This window comes from Podarcis muralis, chromosome 11 (genome assembly GCF_964188315.1).
Source record: "Podarcis muralis chromosome 11, rPodMur119.hap1.1, whole genome shotgun sequence".
Classification (NCBI taxonomy): domain Eukaryota; kingdom Metazoa; phylum Chordata; class Lepidosauria; order Squamata; family Lacertidae; genus Podarcis; species Podarcis muralis.
The window spans coordinates 11,313,837-11,332,512 of NC_135665.1; the positions used below are offsets into that span (position 1 = coordinate 11,313,837).

The window sequence follows — 18,676 nt, forward strand, 5'->3', positions numbered from 1 at the left end:
TTGAGCTGGATGGACCAATAATCTTGACTCTGTATGAAGTAGCTTTTAGCCATTATATAAACCTAAATTCTGTATAATTAAAACCATAGCATTACCCTAATGGTAATAGTGGGAAACCTGTGGCTGCCAGAGGTTGTTGGACTTTAGAATCCAGCAGCCCCAACCACTATGCCCAGTGTTTGGGGATGGTGCCAGTTGGAGTCTAGCAACATTGGGAAGCCACAAGTTCACCCTATATATGGGTGGTATATATATTTTGTGTGGTGGGCAGGTGCTGCTTTACAAAGTTTTTAAAATCTGTGATTCTAACATATTTTTTGGCTGTAGAATCTGAACACTCGTTCCTGATGTAATAATACAAATAGGTCAGGCAAATATAATAAGGTGTCCAGTAAACTCGGCATTTGTGCAACAATATGTACACAGTTTCTATTTCTCTTCTATTATATTAGGGTACGTTTGCCAAAATTCTGGTCAACCATCTTTTTAATGAGCTGCAGAACACAACTATTCATATTATGGACGAAACCTTTAGGCTTGTTTTCAACTAAGTCCTACTCAAAGTAGATCCATTGAAATTCAAGAGCCCAAGTTAGTAATGGCCATTGGCTTCAATGGGCCCACACTTGAGTAGGTCTACCATTTAATACTACCCTTAGTGTCCAGTTGTCCCTCTGTTTCAAATGCAAGTACAACCACCAGAGGGTGTTCAGTCAACAGACTTTTGACTGTCAGCTGAATGCTTTGTTTTCTCTTAGATTCTTGTAGGGCCAGTGCAGATGTGATGCTAGTTGGTCATTAATTAGGATGATGGTATTGGGAGTGGGAAGCAGGCTCTTCTTCTTTTTCATACTTCTCTGTACTTCCCTTTTCCCAACTTTAGCATTATTTCACACCAAGAAGCTGAACCTGGGTAAAGGCATGTGTGTGTCTAAGAGAGAAATTCTTGCATGGGAGGGGAGAAGTTGGGGCCAGGAGGGTGCGCATGAGCCTGAAGCCTGCTTCTAGTCTCCTAATCATTCTTAATAGCTAAACCAGCATTGCATCTGTATTGCCTGCCTATAGTGTATTTTCTGCTGCTGTCATCAATGGAGATTAGTTTCCACCCCTCTTATAAATGCAAAGTTGAGATGTTGCATGTGCTGCAGCCAGATACTCTCAGAGTTTTTACATTAAAAAATAAAATGAAACTTCTGTTCTTGAAGCAGCAGTTTGCTTAAGCACTAAAATTCTTGGTGCGTTTTTCAGTGTTCTGTTACAGATTTCATTTTTTCCTACTCGTTTTGGTTGAGCGGAAGAACGAGGCACCAGCTTTTCCTTCTTGTGTGACAGTTTGGTTCACATAGATGGGGCTTTTCACTTATTTTGGTTAATCTCCAAGTGCATGTAGCCAAAACCCATTTTGTTTCTCAGGGCATCAAGTTATCAGCAGAGGTCAAACCGTTTGTCCCCAAATATGCGGCAGTAACAGTGGCATGGCCAGAACCCTCAGAAGCATGTGTCTTTCCTACATACTATGGTACATGCTACCCATATGTTCAAGAGCCACCAGTGGATAAGTATGTACCCTTCTATGTCTCATTTCTTGGGGGACTGTTAACGTACCTAAGTCTTTAATTTAGATGCCTTAGCTGTTTGGCAAGTTAAGTGCATTTTGGTCATTAATTGGGTAAGCTCATTCAATGTTTTAGGCCACAACATTGAACCCACCTCTCATGGGACACATTTCAAAGATGATGGTGACTTTGGGCTTTTGATCCCTAAACATTTGTTTTATTACATGTGGAATTACTGTAACTGGTATTTTGCTCTCAAAGCCATCTCTCTTTGCTGCTTTGTGGGAAGGTGGTACCTGCACAGTTTTAAAGTGTCCTTTTTGTTTTGGGTATACATATTGGGGGTTTGTTCTGGCAACTTTTTTTAGTAATCTAAAATCCGCATATTAGCAATCATATATTTAAATAACTAGGGACGCGGGTGGCGCTGTGGGTTAAAGCCTCAGCGCCTAGGACTTGCCGATCGAAAGGTCGGCGGTTTGAATCCCCGCGGCGGGGTGCACTCCCGTTGCTCGGTCCCAGCGCCTGCCAACCTAGCAGTTCGAAAGCACCCCCCGGTGCAAGTAGATAAATAGGGACCCCTTACTAGCGGGAAGGTAAACGGCGTTCCGTGTGCTGCGCTGGCTCGCCAGATGCGGCTTTGTCACGCTGGCCACGTGACCCGGAAGTGTCTGCGGACAGCGCTGGCCCCCGGCCTATAGAGTGAGATGGGCGCACAACCCTAGAGTCTGTCAAGACTGGCCCGTATGGGCAGGGGTACCTTTACCTTTTTTATTTAAATAACTATAACTGAGCAGCAATTGCTCAGTTTTTTTTCTCCTGTAAGAAAGAATAATTTTATGTCTAATGCAGGCTTCCTCAACCTCGGCCCTCCAGATGTTTTGAGACTACAGTTCCCATCATCCCTGACCACTGGTCCTGCCAGCTAGGGATCATGGGAGTTGTAGGCCAAAAACATCTGGAGGGCCGAGGATGTGTAGGGGGTTGACTTATTTGAACAAATTAAATCAATTGCAGTACTTTCCCCAAGAACAGACCCCAAAACACAGTGTATTGTGTAGTAATAATACCATGCTCTTTGGTGGGGTGTAGAATCATGTTACCTTATAAATGGGGTTATTTGTCTGTGTGATAGAAGTCCGAGCCCCTAAGGCTTGCATACCTGGGAGGTGTATCATAAGTTCTACAGTAGTCATATGGCTACCATGCTTTTCTATGACATATACCTAAAGCAAGCTCTAAAGGCTCAGAATGCAGTGTGCTCTTTTGCAACATGGTGCTCTAAATTGTGTGTGATTAAGATATAGCTTCAAGTACCTGGGATGGTGGGGCGCTAATTGACTTTCATTGGAAGCAATGGAGCTTTTTGGGGATTTCTAAAAAAAATTCCATTTAAAAAATATAGTCTACCATTTAATCACCATAGGCAAAACCATGCTCTTTTAAAAGTTAATTATTGTGAAAGGGGAGCAGTTCCCCGACCCACCCCCAGGACATATTTTTGAAGGGCACTGGAGACTTCTTGGGAGAAGGAGAATCTGCAAAAAAATTTCTTTCTAGCTCTTCTGTAATTAGTTAGCTCCTGCCAACCTAGCAGTTCGAAAGCACGCCGTGCAAGTAGATAAATAGGTACCGCTCTGGCGGGAAGGTAAACGGCGTTTCCGTGTGCTGCTCTGGTTCGCCAGAAGCGGCTTAGTCATGCTGGCCACATGACCCGGAAGCTGTATGCCAGCTCCCTCGGCCAATAAACCAAGATGAGCACCACAACCCCAGAGTCGTCCACAACTGGACCTAATGGTCAGGGGTCCATTTACTTTTTTACTGGCACAACATCACTAAGATCAGCAATAGGATATCACCTTTTGAATATAATGTACACCTTTTCATTATATTATTGCTTGCAGCTTAGGGAAGACGTTCCATACCCCAAATTTGATGCGTGCCCCTCTGATTTTAACAGATCAGCCTTACACCACATATTTTGAACACTACCATTTTATGCTTACTGTTTCTCAAAGGGTTGCTTGGGCTGCAATCCAAACGCCTGGTTGGCTGTGACTGGAGTAGCACCAGTCAGCGCAGAAAGTGGGAAAGAAAATATTGCCCCTTCCCTGTACCAGCTCCCAGGCTGGCACAGTGAAGAAACCTGGAGCACGCCTATTGCCATCATGTGATGGGCAGCAGGGCCGGCCCCCGGAACCACTTTTCTCACCCTCCCCACCCTCATTTTGTGGGTTTCTGCTGATCGCTGCCAGCTTCTACCCAGCTCTCGGGTGACTGCATGAAGTTCCTTGATGGCAGGACTTCCTTTCCCTACCTCCAGGGGTGGTGGGGAAGCTGTCAGAGTTGAGCAGAGGGAGATTTTCACCCCCTCCAAGGCAGATTTGGGGTTCCTGTGTTAGTAAAATAAATGGGTTATTATGCTTATGGCTTAAATAGAATTTGTTTTGTAATCATATGATAAATTCTGTTACAGCCTAAGCATTCGTTTACATTATATTTTTCCTTGCAAACCTTGTCATGTTTGTCATGTGTCCCACTAAAAATATAATAATATGTTTATTTAATTTAGACAACAGACACATACTCAAGATGCGCCCTGGGATACTGCCACCTCTCATTCTCAATATCGATCTCAGAGCCTTATGGGATGTGGTTCGCTTGGGGAGTATACCAGTTCTCCTTATTCAGTTAATGCTGCACCAAATGTATATGCAGTTACCAACTTTCAGTGTCCGAACAACAGCCCTAAGCTTTACAGCTCTTCGAAACAGGACAGAGACTCTGGCAAACAGACTCCTCATATCCGAAAAGAGGCTGCAGCATTTTGCCAGGTAAGTGAAGACAGCCTAGTAGATAACGCCTTTCTGTCTTGCTACAGCTTGCATCAGTCACTGGATTGCAGTAATAGCAGGCTTGTTTAGTGCTCCATTTTCAAAGAGGTGGAGTACACCGCCCGCCCCCCCCCAGCATTTCCCCACCCCCACACATTGGGTCTTTCAGCTTTCATTGGTCCCTGCCAGTGCCTATGGTTACTAGGGATCTGTGTGGGATATTCAGTGATTGTGCACTGATCATAACTAGCTTCTGATTCTCTTTGTATGGGGAGTGGGTGGGTTGACTCTACCAAACAGCGGTCACGGTCTCTACAGGATACTGGCTAGTATTATAAAGCTGAAACAAATTGTTAGCTATTAAAATTCAGTGAAATCTTCATAGCCCAGGTTTGTGTGCAACATGAGCAGCTCTGCAGATTCTAGTGGAACAGTCTGCTTGGGCACAAAAGAAACCTTATCCAAGGCAGGGAGCAGCCTGGCCATCTTTCATTAGTCTAGCAAATACCCTGCTGCAGAAACATAGCCCTGTTGAAGTAGCAGGCCTGAGTTTTCCCTCTGCTACTCAACAGTTCGTGAGAAACGTGAGTTTTATAAAATGCTCAGGAGCTGAAGCAAGAATTGGCTGTCATAATCAGATACGCTCCTAGCGTGCGTTTTGGAGAAAACTGCACTGGAAATGAAAAGTGGACCAGCAATTTATGAGGACACCCTTTCTGCTTTGAATGATCTGCACTTCTCCATGGCACAACAGATGGATTGGGAGTGGCTTTTGGGGGGGGGGGGGTTTCTGAAAGATATACATAAGCTAGGAGCACATGCCTAGAGGAACTAGACAAAGTTAGCCGAAACCCTGAATTTATCAGGAAATTGGATAATAGCTAAGAGAAGCTCCTACCAATGCTTCCATGGTTGTTTAATGCATCTCTAGTGACAACTTTAACATTATTTGTATCTGGACTTTGAAAATGGCACAAAAAAAATTGTACAGATAAAAAAAATTCCTTTTGCAACAGATACCATTATGTACTACTTTTTAGTGTTTGTGTACTGAAATTCTGCTCTGATGTAATTTGGACTATAGATCTAGTTACAAGTAGGTAGCTGTGTTGGTCTGCCGTAGTCAAAACAAAATAAAAAATTCCTTCCGGTAGCACCTTAGAGACCAAATAAGTTTGTTATTTGTATGAGCTTTCATGTGCATGCACACTTCTTGTGCATGCACGCGAAAGCTCATACCAATAACAAACTTATTGGTCTCTAAGGTGCTACTGGAAGGAATTTTTAAAATTTTGTTTGGAATATAGATATAGAGATGAAAAATTAAGCCCTTTTTTAAAAAGATTGAAAGGTGGTGTTATTATTTTGTACAGAGGCGATCGAAAGACCATGAATCCAAATGGGAGGGTAAGAGACCTGATGGATCCACAGAGAGTTCATCTTACACAGCTCTGCATGGAAGAAATCCTATTAAATCAGGTACTACCGTAACAATTGCAGTATTTTGTACATTGCTGTGAGTAGAAGTTTCTGGGTCATGGGGCCAGCATGACTAAGCCGCCTCTGACGAACCAGAGTAGTACACGGAAACGCCATTTAACTTCCCGCCGGAGCGGTACCTATTTATCTACTTGCACTTTCCACATGATAATACTGCACTTTCAAACTGCTAGGTTGGCAGGAGCAGGGACCGAGCAACAGGAGCTCATCCTGTCGAGGGGATTTGAACCGCCGTCCTTCTGATCGGCAAGTCCTAGGCTCTGTGGTTTAACCCACAGCGCCAAAATATTGCATACCCTTTAGCAATTAAAAGGATTTGCTTTGTGTCTCGCAACACTTTTTTTTTTATTTTTAAAGCTACCTTTCTTGAAGATAGCTAGCAGCCTCAATAATACAATCAACGAAACTCAATTACATACAGTGTGGATGTATGCCTGGGAGTAATTTTCATTGGCACCCAGTACACTCGTTCCATTAGGACAGTTATTTCCATTTGCATTCTCCCCGCTGTCCTCTTGCTGCTCAGCCCCCTCATCTGCTCCAGAATGGTGTTTTTTTTGGGGGGGGGGACACCCAGAACAGGTTTAGGGGCCGTGCAAGAAGAGGAGAGAGTTGGAAGGTCCTTGAGCTATGCAACAGGAAAAAGTTCATTGACATATTGGTTGAATGTTTTAAGGCAAAGGCCTTATGTAAAAGAAAGGTCTTTGTAGGAGAGTGGGCAAGAGGAACCTCTCTCGGGAGGCCAAATCCAGACCGAAAGTGGCATATTTCTAAAACTTGTACAGTGGTGCCCCACAGGACGAATGCCTCGCAAGACGCAAAACTCGCTAGACGAAAGGGTTTTCCGTTTTTTGAGTTGTTCCGCAAGACGAATTTCCCTATGGGCTTGCTTCGCAAGACGAAACGTCTTGCGAGTTCTTGCGAGTTTGTTTCCTTTTTCTTAAAGCCGCTAAGCCGTTAATAGCCGCTAAGCCGCTAATAGCCGCTAAGCCTCTAAGCCGCTAATAGCCGTGCTTCGCAAGACGAAAAAACCGCAAGACGAAGAGACTCGCGGAACGGATTAATTTCGTCTTGCGAGGCACCACTGTACTGGATTAAAGTGCAAGACTTTTGCTAGTTTTGTAGCTACGCCCCCCCCCCCCCCCGTCCCCGGCTGAGTGTATCATTTTTACCCAGTTTGTTTTTATTGATCAGCACTTACTGATTATATGTGGTTAAGATATTGTTAACTTCATTATTTTATGCTTGTGCAATATTGTTCGCTCTTTTGTGCTCTCACTGGGATGTGAAGCAGAATCCAAGTATGAATGAGAGAGTAAATAAATATTTTGTTTGCTAAAAAGCATTGTATGATGTGTAATGATTACTAAAAGCAATAAACTATTTACATACCGTGGATAAATACGTTACTTTGCATATAAACTCTTTTTTTATATATATTAATATTAGACAGGCCCATTAAAGCAGCAAATGGGAAGTTCAAGCAAATTCCAGCTGCTGAGTGTCTTCCGGAACCTGCATTTGAAATTACCCTCTCGGATTTTCCAAAATTGCAAGGCTTGGGAAGTAGTGATCTGTTGGATATAAAAAAATGTGCATGGGGGCCATTGGGCTCGGCTGAAGGAGATAAGCTGCCTCCGAAACCTCCAGGAAAACCAGCCGTTTCAGCTCTGATAACCAAAGAGGTTAGCTATTTCATAGGCTTAGATGCTGAATGATAGTGTGTTAATATGAAGCTACTTGCCTGAACAATGTATGCATGTTTAAAAATTGTGGGAAATGTGCAAGAGTAAATAGACACATTTTCTTTTCAGTATTAGCACGTCCTGTTACATGTTAGACTAGCTTTAGAACTGAATTCTTTACCAGTCAGTCAGATTTTCCTAAAGGCTATTTGTCCTATTAGTTTTGTAAGTCCTTGTTCTCCTTTTCTTAAAAAGGCAATCCTATATCATTCTGAAGATCATTTCTCCCCTGTAGCATTAACAGATAATCTTCCGAAAGGTCATCAATAATATTATTGTTCTGGTGACTTTTATACCCAATGAAGGAACAATAGAACAAGAAATCATTTTGGGCTACAGAGAGAGGTAGGCAAGGTTAGACCTCCTAGGGCATAAAGGTACTTCATTTTCTTTCTTTTTTTTAATCTTTAGATTTTGTACCTGTTTCTAGAATAATTCCTGCAAGTGGTGACTCATGGTGCTATTTCTCCCTGCAGTAATTTCTGTAGTTCCCTCATGGTGAGATCAGTACATCTTGTGCATGAATCCAGTGTGGTTTATATTCCCTCTGCCAGGAGGCACTTAGCAAATGTTAAAAATCATCCTTGCCGAGTACATGTTGTTTGGGAAGCCCAGAACCTATTGATCAAGCATGAATTCTAGTGTGTATAAGTGCAAGATGATGGCCATTTGAATCAGCCTCTTGTAAAACAAAAGTTCAGCAACATATGGATAAAGCCAGGCTACGTCTTTCCTTCAAGGCATTTTTTAGTGACTTGGTGAAATATAATATCCAATAAACAAATAAGGTAGTTCCAATTCTCTCCACTCCCACCCCCCCCCCATATTTTATTTGAATTTCTTTTCTGAAGATGAACTATGTCACAATTTTAAAGATGAGTTTCAGCTTTGGTAAATTATTTGAAGAAAACAAAGGTTTTCGCACCTCCACTGGAAGAACTTTTTATATCTTTTATTGATACTTGTAAGTTTAGGAGCCGAGGTAAAGAATTCAATTGTGAGCTCTGTTCCAGGAAGTTGAATACAAGTTTTGATCTTTTGACTGCTGCATGGATTAGATAGAGAGACAGAGCAGATTGCTGCCTTGCTTTTGTGCTAAAGACTGCAATATTCACTTTAGGGAGAAACAACTCTGAAAAAGCATTTCCCAGCAAGACCGTTAAGTTCGTCATCTGATCCTGGAGGTAAGGGCTTTCTGTAGTAATAAATATTTCTTTACTGTTGATATAGCATTCTGTTCACTTAAGGTCTAAAGTCCAAACTTCAGCCTAAGCATGCTTTGAAAGGGTAGAGAAAAGGTATTGGCATGTATCCAGCTAAGTTCTAAGAAGATCCACCATGGGTGTCGGTCACACCCATGAATTTCAGTGGGTCTACTATTGAGTAGGACTTAGTTGGCAACAACCCTGTTATTCTGGCTGAAGAAAATCCTTTGCAGGTTAGAGAGTGTCTGGGCTGTTTTGAAGTAATTGTTTAAACATTTGTTTGAAGTGTGTCGTACAAATCTTGGACCGAAGTAATTGTTTTTTTTAGATTTCAACACATAATACATCAAAGCAAAAGGGCCAATATTTTATCATTCAAATAGCTACATTTGAAAGATCAATATAGAATGTTGCTGTTTATTGTATATCTCTCAAAATTGCACCTTTTGTAATGGAAAAAACCCTGTGAACATTTGGCACAGCCCCACTAAAGATTTGTCTTTGTCTCATTCAGTGAATAGTTTGTTCTGTCTAACATCAGTTTCTCAGGTGTCCCCTTGGCCTGCTGTGTCTTGGGCCACGGTACTGTCGCAAACTCCCAAGAGAGTTGTTTCAACTCCAGCTACAGTTCCAGCCGGTAATAATTCTGGCAGTAAAGGAAAAGATGATGTTCCCAAAGATCGTAAGGTAGGATGATGGTTTTTCCAAACCACTGTTCTGTTACTGTCTTTAGGAATAGCAGCTAACCAGAGTCCCAGACTCAACTCCCTAATGGATATATTTGAAAAAATAATATATTGAGAGAAAATGGTCTTATGGGACAGAAAGAACAAACATCATTTCTCCCTTTCTCTTTTAAATCCTTAATTCGCTGTAGCACCCTTCATGTCCATTGGACTTCACTCTTTCTCTTGAGTCAGTCACTTCTTAGAGGCTAAAGTTTCTTATATATATACCTGAGTTTCTCTTTTTCCTCATTGCACTGTGCCTAGCCACTTTCCTGATCATTTCCAAAGGACTTATACTTTGTATCTCAGTTCATGATCTTGCTCTGTGCTCTTCTTCTGTCCTAGATTGTCTTCCAGCCTTTTATAGTTAAAATCTCTTGCTCCAACTGTTCTTCCTTTTTAGCTTGTATTTTAAACTTTTCACATTCCTCTTGCATTTACCCTTCTTACTATAACGTTTCTCCCACTTTGGGGTGGAAAACAAGCTTCTTTTGACTCTTTTTCTGCTTGTCTTATTTTTGTGTGTTTCGCTTCCTTTTGAATGTTCTTGAACATGTTATTTGATGCCTTAATTTGCTTTCTGTTTAGATAATTTTTAATCTGGATTCCATTCTTGTCGCTTCACTGAACCTGCTCTGACTCCTGTTGTTAATAATCTCTTGCTTCTCAAATCACATGGCAGTTTTCTGTTCTTTTAGTTGATTTCTCTTCAGCTTTTCTATTACTCTTAACAATGTTAACTGAGTTGAGTTTTCGTGTGCAGTAAATATGGCATGTAAATATATATGTGTGACATATTTTTATTTACAATTTCAGTGTTCACTATACTTTATACAGTGGTGCCTCGCAAGACGAAATTAATTCGTTCTGCGAGTTTTTTCATCTTGCGATTTTTTCGTCTTGCGAAGCACGGTTTCGGAAAAGTTTTGGAAAAGCTTCAAAAATCACCAAAGTCTTCAAAAACCTCAAAAAAGGCTACCACACCGCGTGCTATGAGTTGCTCCTCGAAGTCAAGTCGCAACTGTATTAACGGTTTTAAGAAAAAGGAAACAAACTTGCAAGACGTTTTCGTCTTGCGAAGCAAGCCCATAGGGAAAATCGTCTTGCGAAGCAACTCAAAAAACCAAAAACCCTTTCGTCTTGCGAGTTTTTTGTCTTGCGAGGCATTCGTCTTGCGAGGTACCACTGTATGTTAGTTTGTGGTATGGATAGATATGAGATTTGGAAAAGCCTTTGGCTATCTGCACTAAAGTTTATTACTCCCCTCTCCAGAAAGTCTCCCGGCCCTCCGGTGGTACTTTTGATTGATTGATTGATTGATTGATTGAATATCCCATTTTTTCCCCTCCAAGGAGGTCAAGATGGTGCACATGGATCTCCCCTTTTTCATTTAATCACCACAACAACCCTGTGGTGTAGTTTAGGCCAAGAGGCAGTGACTGGGCCAAGTTCACCCAGTGAGCTTCATGGCTGAGTGGAAATTTGAACAATCTGAAACAGACAGTAACAAAACAGACCTTAGGGAACAGAACAAAGATTTTGTGGACAGACAGATATATTAGGGGGTGTTTTCATATCCTATAATTCCAGAACAGAGGCTTATGAGAAAAAGATAGAGTTTGTATTCCGTCAGTTTAGTGTCTTAACTTTAGCTTTCATTGCTATGCGAGCTTGAGTGTAACTTTTCAAAATCCTGTCTTGTTTTACTCATTTTGCAATAGTCAGAAACAAGAGGGAATGCTAATGACCATGAAGCTGAAGAAATGGCAGATAAGAAGAAGAAAAAGAAGAAGAAGAAAAAGAAAGAGAAAGTTCAGAGCCAAATCACTTTAGTCCAAGAACCTCCAAGAATTGAGGTACTGAAGTTGGTTTTCTGGTTGCATCAAAAGCTTTGTGTATGGGCCATTAAGCAAACTGTGTATCAACTTGAAGTTGCAGATATTAAGGCGTACCTATGCTTGGTGCTCAGACACAGTGTCTCTCTTTATCTATCAAATAGGACAGTGAATCATTTTGAAAGATTATCATAAGGTCTAACAAGTCCACCTTGGCTGTACTGCATTTAACAATCCACGTGGCATAATGCACCTCCAGATCACATTTTTTAAAAACCTGTATTGCAAGTGAGGATTAGTGATGTGACCCCAAGGCTTCTCTGATGTCCCACCAACCCTTACCTACCATTGGCCATGATGGGTGGGCCTGGGGGGAGTTGGGTCCAACAACATCAGGAAAGCACCACCCCTACACTAGTATATCTGACTTAAGAGTTGAAAGTTGCTGTTTTCCTGTCTCCTCTGCTGTTAGATTGTAAGCTTCACAGGGCAGGGATCTTTTCGTCATCTTTCTGATTACTGTCTGCAGTGCTGTGTATACAGTGGTACCTCGGGTTACATGCACTTCAGGTTACATACGCTTCAGGTTACAGACTCCGCTAACCCAGAAATAGTACCTTGGGTTAAGAACTTTGCTTCCAGACACGTCGCAAATAATTCAGGGGTCGTATGTGGTTTTCCAGCAACTTCTCTCCCCCCCCCCCCTTTATCGATGAGAAGAGAGAAGCATATCAATATAAAATGTTTGATTTCTTTAAAAAAATAAAGATCTAGAACAGTGGTGGCGAACCTATGGCACGCCTGCCAGAGGGGGCACTCAGAGCCCTCTCTGGGGGCACATGCACCGTTGCCCCAGCAGGGCCATAGCTAGGCCCTGACTGCTTCCAGCATGGTCCCAGTGCTGCTAGGGCACCATTTTCACTCTTGGGGTCACGCCGTGAAACTGCCGCTCTGCCCAAAGCCTGCGGCACCGCTACTCAAGTCACCGACCAAGCCCATCTGCCACCGCAACCAAACCTAACAGCTGCCTCTGGGCTGGTTCTGCCTCCCCACCATCAAGGTCAGTTGTGCCCGACCTGCCTTCCTGCTCTGCCCTCGGGTGCATTTGGAGCCGTGGTGACCCTGGCGAGCGAGGGGCTGAGCAGGCGTCGACTTTAGATGCGCCAGGGCCTCCCGCCAGTCTGTTGTTCCTACTCGGGAGTGAGCCGCCTTGAGTTCAGCAAGGTTAGACAAATTATCAGCATGCGTACAACAGCAAAAATCACATTAATTGTTCAAAAGCATGCCAAATGCAGGGTAGGGACCCGGGCGGCGCTGTGGGTTAAACCACAGAGCCTAGGACTTGCTGATCAGAAGGTTGGCAGTTCGAATCCCCGTGACGGGGTGAGCTCCCGTTGCTCGGTCCCTGCTCCTCCCAACCTAGCAGTTCGAAAGCATGTCAAGGTGCAAGTAGATAAATAGGTACCGCACCGGCGGGAAGGTAACGGCGTTTCCGTGTGCTGCTCTGGTTCACCAGAAGCAGCTTGGTCATGCTGGCCACATGACCCGGAAGCTGTACGCCGGCTCCCTCGGCCAATAAAGCGAGATGAGCGCAGCAACCCCAGAGTCTGTCACGACTGGACCTAATGGTCAGGAGTCCCTTTACCCTTTACCTTTACTATGCCAAATGCAAACTTTTACCTTTCAGTAAAAAGAATGTTTGTATCACTGAAAGCTCTGTTATTGTGTTTTTCTTTTAAGACAAAAGATGTTAATGTGCGAGTTGTTTTTTCTAAACTAAAACCTGGGTGTTCAGGTTAAATTGCCGTGTTGGCACCTTGCGATAAATAAGTGGGTTTTGGGTTGCAGTTTGGGCACTCGGGTCTCTAAAAGTTTCGCCATCACTGATCTAGAATATGAAGGATGCATAGCAATGCTAGCACATCAAATAGTCCGGGGTGCCACAGCTGTCAACGTTTCTCTTTTTTAAAGGGAAATTCCCTTATTCCGAATAGGATTCCTTGCAAGAAAAGGGAAAAGTTGACAGCTATGCCGGGTGCTGAAGTGCAGAAGGCCACTTTTAATCTAAATTGTGTGTATATAGCATGGTGTAATGTTGCCTAAGTTAACACTTTATTTCCATTTCCTCAGGACGTTGAAGAATTTCCAAACCTAGCAGCTGCTACTGACAAAAAATACAGGCCCGCTCAAAAGCAGTTTTGTTCAACGCCACTTACCAAGGAGCACATTGAAGTAAGGCACCTTCAGTTACCTTGTTCTTCTAGTCAACCTTCCCCATTTGTTTTCCCTTATTGGGAATCCTTACTGTTCAGCCATTTCAGAACTCAGCCACTCTATCAAATTTTAGATTACGGCGTGGCAAAAAAGCCTAGTGTGACTCGCAAGGGGGCGCGGAACGTGAGGGTGGCAAAACAAGTCCCCACATTTTAATGTTGCGACCTCTTTAAATTTTGTGTGTGATGCTGCAGCTATTCTAGAGCACACTGAGATTTGAAATGTGAAGTCCTTACTGCTAGAGCTTGTTTTCTGCTGTAGAACCTGGCTACTGTCAAAGTGGTGGGTCTGTGCAGCAAAGAAACTCAAAAAATCTTCCCCTTGAGATATTTATCTGAGTGTAGCTTGCGCACATCTCTTTGTTTGTTCATAGCATTTGTCTTGTATTTTTTTTTAATGAAAACATTCTTTATTGAAATTCATTAATGTCATTACAGATTTAACTGCCCACATACACATACATACACTCACTCTCTCTCTATATATATATATTCTCTTAAATTAGTTTAACTTAGAATGTTAATTTGACCTTCTAATTCCACTTAGATATCAGCTAAGCTAAAATATATTGGTACATAAAATAAAATAAAACAACAACAAACTGAAGTAAAATAAATATATAGACTTCCCATCATTTCCCGATATAGTTGTCATTTGTGATTTTGAATGTACTTATAATTATTACCGTACATTTAATATACTTTCTAACAACCTAGCGTACTGATTTCTCTTTATTTCTTAATATTTTATGTACACATTTGTCTTGTATTTCTGTACTTCAAAGGGAAGAACAAGGGAATTTGGGTTTGAGTCTCTCGTTGGTTCTCCTCAAAATGAATTGGTGGCTCCCAATTCAGACACGTCATTGGCAAGGAAAGCTCACAAGCAAGTGCCGCCCACTCCAACAGAAAAAAGGAAAATGCAGGTAAAATTGTTCTTTCCACGTTAACGTTGGCTTGCTTCAAAACAAAAGTAATATTTATGAATGAATCCTGTGCACATAAACGTTACTCACTAGATAAAATGCAAGACCAAGGGGGAAGAAACGTGTTTCCCTTTCTTCTCCTGCAGCAAACGCCCAAGAGCAGTGGAAAGAAGAGTCAGGATCCTGTGCAGCTCGATTTGGGAGGGATGCTGGCCGCTTTGGAACAAAAACAATATTCGGAAAAATCGAAACCGTCCAAGCCTGTGGTGCTTTCAGGTAGAAGTTTTGAGAGTGCTTTCATTGTATGATGCTTTTTCAGAGTACCTTTTTTTCTTTCTTTTTTTAATGGCCATCTCCTGAGGTAGGCTAAACGTTGCAAGAATTCACTACAGTGGTGCCTCGCAAGACGAAATTAATCCGTTCTGCGAGTCTCTTCGTCTTGCGGTTTTTTCGTCTTGCGAAGCACGGCTATTAGCGGCTTAGCGGTTTTAAGAAAAAGGAAACAAACTCGCAAGAGCTCGCAAGACGTTTAGTCTTGCGAAGCAAGCCCATAGGGAAATTCGTCTTGCAGAGCGACTCAAAAAACGGAAAACCCTTTCGTCTAGCGAGTTTTTCGTCTTGTGAGGCATTCGTCTTGCGGGGCACCACTGTACAGTGGAAAAGTTCTGGCAGAATGAAAGAGAAGCCAGCTTTGTGAAGTAAAATAAAAAAGATGAACTGCAATTTCCTGAACACACTGATGTCTAGGAGAGATTAGTGGAAGTGTAACGATTTCTCTTCTGCTTTTTCTCAGGTGGTGGTTTTTATTTATGAAAATTAAGGATAGTCAGTTTCTACAGGTTGTTTTTTTGTTTTGTTTTTTTGTAATTCAATAGCTGGGAGAGTGTCTTATCAAAATGATTGGCTATAAATAGGTAACTGTCAGATTTTACATGCTATACTTTGAAAGCCTTAGTCTGGAGTCCAAGTCCACATTTCAAAGTAACAGCCTATCTTTTGAAGGAAGGTTCTACTCATCCAGCATCTAAGAAAGTCCAATTACAATACAAAGTGTACTGCAGAAGCTCCCATTGCTAATCACAGTCTGTATAATAGCACATAAAGTTATGCTGATGGAAATTCTTTACCATTGCTTTCCAAAAGTGGTGGGGAAATAGTGCTTAAAGTGTTATGGATTTTTCAGTATTCACAGAATTAGATTGCTATCAGTATAGAAATTGTCAAAAGATGGCATGCATCCATGTGGAGGATAAAACAGCTGTTAAATCAGCAAAGGGTTTGTGTAACCACTTCTAATGTACCATGCAAGTTGTCCACAATAAATCATGTCAGACTTTGTTCACAGATCTGAAGTGCACTTTGGGAAAGAATAAATGGAGCAGATGTCTCCACTGAGATAAAGTGCTAATGTTTAATGATTCCTCTAAGTGTTACGTCCATGCAATGCAACTACAAAACTGCTTTGCTTGCAATAAGTGATATCAAGGGTTCGGCTTAAGCACATTCTGGAAGGAGAGCAACACATGGGTGAAAGAAATTCGCAGAGAATTCTGTAGCATTTGTCCAGAAAGAATTCTAAACCAGACTGTTTACTACTGAATACTTTCAGTAACATCAAAAGCTGTGTTATACTGACTCAGACCATTGCTCTAGCTAGCTGACACTGACAGCGATTCTCCAGAGTTTCAGCAGAACTTTGCTGCCCTATTTGGGACCTTTTGCATGCAAAATAGATGATCTGCCACTGACCTTTCCCGAGTATTTGCCATATTGTACTGTATTTTCCGTTTCCGTACGCTGCTGTGGTTCGCCAGAAGCAGCTTAGTCATGCTGGCCATGACACGGAAGCTGTACGCCAGCTCCCTCGGCCAGTAAAGCGAGATGAGTGCCACAACCCCAGAGTCCGTGACTGGACCTATTGGTCAGGGGTCCCTTTACCTTTACTGTATTTTTCAGATAGATAAATAAGAACTGCTTGTTTTATTTAAAGATTATAGTAGATCTAAGTATTGAGGTACAGTGGTATCTTGGGTTAAGTACTTAATTCGATCCGGAGGTCCATACTTAACCTGAAACTGTTCTTAACCTGAAGCACCACTTTAGCTAATGGGGCCTCCTGCTGCGCCACCGGAGCACAATTTCTGTTCTCATCCTGAAGCAAAGTTCTTAACCTGAAGCACGATTTCTGGGTTAGCGGAGTCTGTAACCTGAAGCGTATGTAATCTGAAGCATATGTAACCTGAAGCATATGTAACCCGAGGTACCACTGTATTTTACACAAATGCAGCATTCACAGTACAGACCTGCTGAAATTGAAAGCCACACTGACGAAGCTAAGCACACTTTGTAATGTGCTGAATCAGGAAAGGAATGCATTCTTTATATGTATACCTGGTTGTCTGTGTAGCTTGTGTGCTGAGCTGAGTGCTAAAACCGAGTTATGCTCCAATCCTAAACATATTTGTTCAGAAGAGTCTCAATTGATACTGATCATGCTTGCTTCCTGTTAAGTATGGATTTCAGACTTGGCCATTGTCACCTGATAGCAGGTTTGCTTTTGTTTTAGTTGGTAGCGCAGTACCATTGCATTCCAAGGAACCCGTGACGGTAACAAAAAGTCAGCAATTAAACCAAGGGAAGACCCCACATAACCCGTTGGACTCGAGTGCGCCCTTGGTTAAGAAAGGAAAGCAGAGAGAAGTCCCTAAAGCGAAGAAGCCAACGTCGCTCAAAAAGGTACAACAAGCAATAATCCTTTATCAAAGTTTAGTGTAGCTCTTGCCTTTTAGAATTTAGCCAGACTGGTATTTCTTACTTTGGTTTGTGCCTGGCTATAACTTTGTCTTTTTTATTTTAAAAAAAAAATGGAAAAAGTGTGAAGTACTTTCAGATTGTTGCTGTGGGAGAGGACTAATTAAACTATGTAATCTTATCTAATCCCAGAGGTGGGAGGGAAGTGAGCAGATCTAATTTGGGGTTAATCCATTCCTTATAAGACTAGAACAGCCCAAAGGTGATTTGAAAGGATAGCTTGCAGTGATTATATTAATGTTTTCTACACTAGCACTCTCATGTGACCCACCTTTCAGTCTGCCAGTAGAACCGTCATGTATTGCTTATATGAACTAGAACAAAACTTAAAAAGGAGAATATTTTAAGAGTGTTCCCATCAATTTAATTTTTGAAAGAGGTCTCTCCCTAAATGGCTATAAGTGGAGATGCAGTAGCAACTTACCTGGTTTATCAGTGGTGTAAAGCAATTGCCGCAGGTAAGCGAATTGAATGATAACTCAAAATTGCCACACTCTTAAAATTAAATAAAGCCTTCTCCCACCTCCCATGGAAACGTAAACATTAAAGGCTGTAAAGCACATACATATGTGCCAAAAAAGTGTTTCAGAAATAAAGAACTTTGTCTGGGAACTATATTGCAATGAAGTGTTTCCTTTTCAGATTATTTTGAAAGAGAGAGAACAGCGGAAACAGCAGCACCTTTTGGAACTGACGGCGATACCAAATGAGAGTGATGCTGTCCAGCAGGGTGCAACTTCTGAGATGACTGAGAATCAGACATTTTCTGAGGACACCAAACCAGGTACCCCTTGAATCAGGGGTGCTGCTCGTTTTCATTTCTGACCAGGGGATATCTAAGCAGGGAAATGCTGCTTTTGCAAATTTCTTCAGTGAGGGTTCTTAAAAATTGGTTTTTGGGTATGAGGAATTCAAATCTGCGATTATTTTTGTGACAGGACAACATTTAGTTTGGTAAATCTGTGATTAAAAAGTGCATAAACTGCTCTCAGAAAACCAAAGAATTTTATCTTATGAAAATGTTAGGTAATGCTATAAAAAAGAATAGTTTCTCCACATAAAACATACCCTACTAAGCCTACATTATCTTGTAATCATAAAACGACATTAGAAAGTAATAAATTTAATCAACTAGTTTAATCAAGTATTGCTTTGATTACTTCTTGGACATCAGCTGCCAACTTACTTCTTGGCCTCTGATGTAGCCGTTAACGTTTCTCATGTGTATATAATTTAGCAAAGCTACATTATATTAATTTTACC

General features: G+C 41.8%; 1 protein-coding gene across 2 annotated transcripts in view; it reads left to right on the plus strand.

Annotated features, from left to right (window-relative positions):
• The window catches only part of SECISBP2 (SECIS binding protein 2), a 31,701-nt gene that overhangs the window by 1,985 nt on the left and 11,040 nt on the right, over positions 1–18,676 (plus strand). The window contains exons 2-13 of one of the 2 annotated variants that reach the window (XM_028748152.2): positions 1,414–1,559; positions 4,129–4,390; positions 5,764–5,869; positions 7,340–7,575; positions 8,756–8,819; positions 9,382–9,527; positions 11,290–11,424; positions 13,534–13,635; positions 14,462–14,602; positions 14,749–14,878; positions 17,169–17,338; positions 18,056–18,197. In XM_028748152.2, coding sequence (XP_028603985.1) covers positions 1,414–1,559; positions 4,129–4,390; positions 5,764–5,869; positions 7,340–7,575; positions 8,756–8,819; positions 9,382–9,527; positions 11,290–11,424; positions 13,534–13,635; positions 14,462–14,602; positions 14,749–14,878; positions 17,169–17,338; positions 18,056–18,197 — 1,780 coding nt within the window. The remainder of the gene's footprint in view (positions 1–1,413; positions 1,560–4,128; positions 4,391–5,763; positions 5,870–7,339; positions 7,576–8,755; positions 8,820–9,381; positions 9,528–11,289; positions 11,425–13,533; positions 13,636–14,461; positions 14,603–14,748; positions 14,879–17,168; positions 17,339–18,055; positions 18,198–18,676) is intronic. The other variant, XM_028748153.2, reaches the window with a different exon arrangement.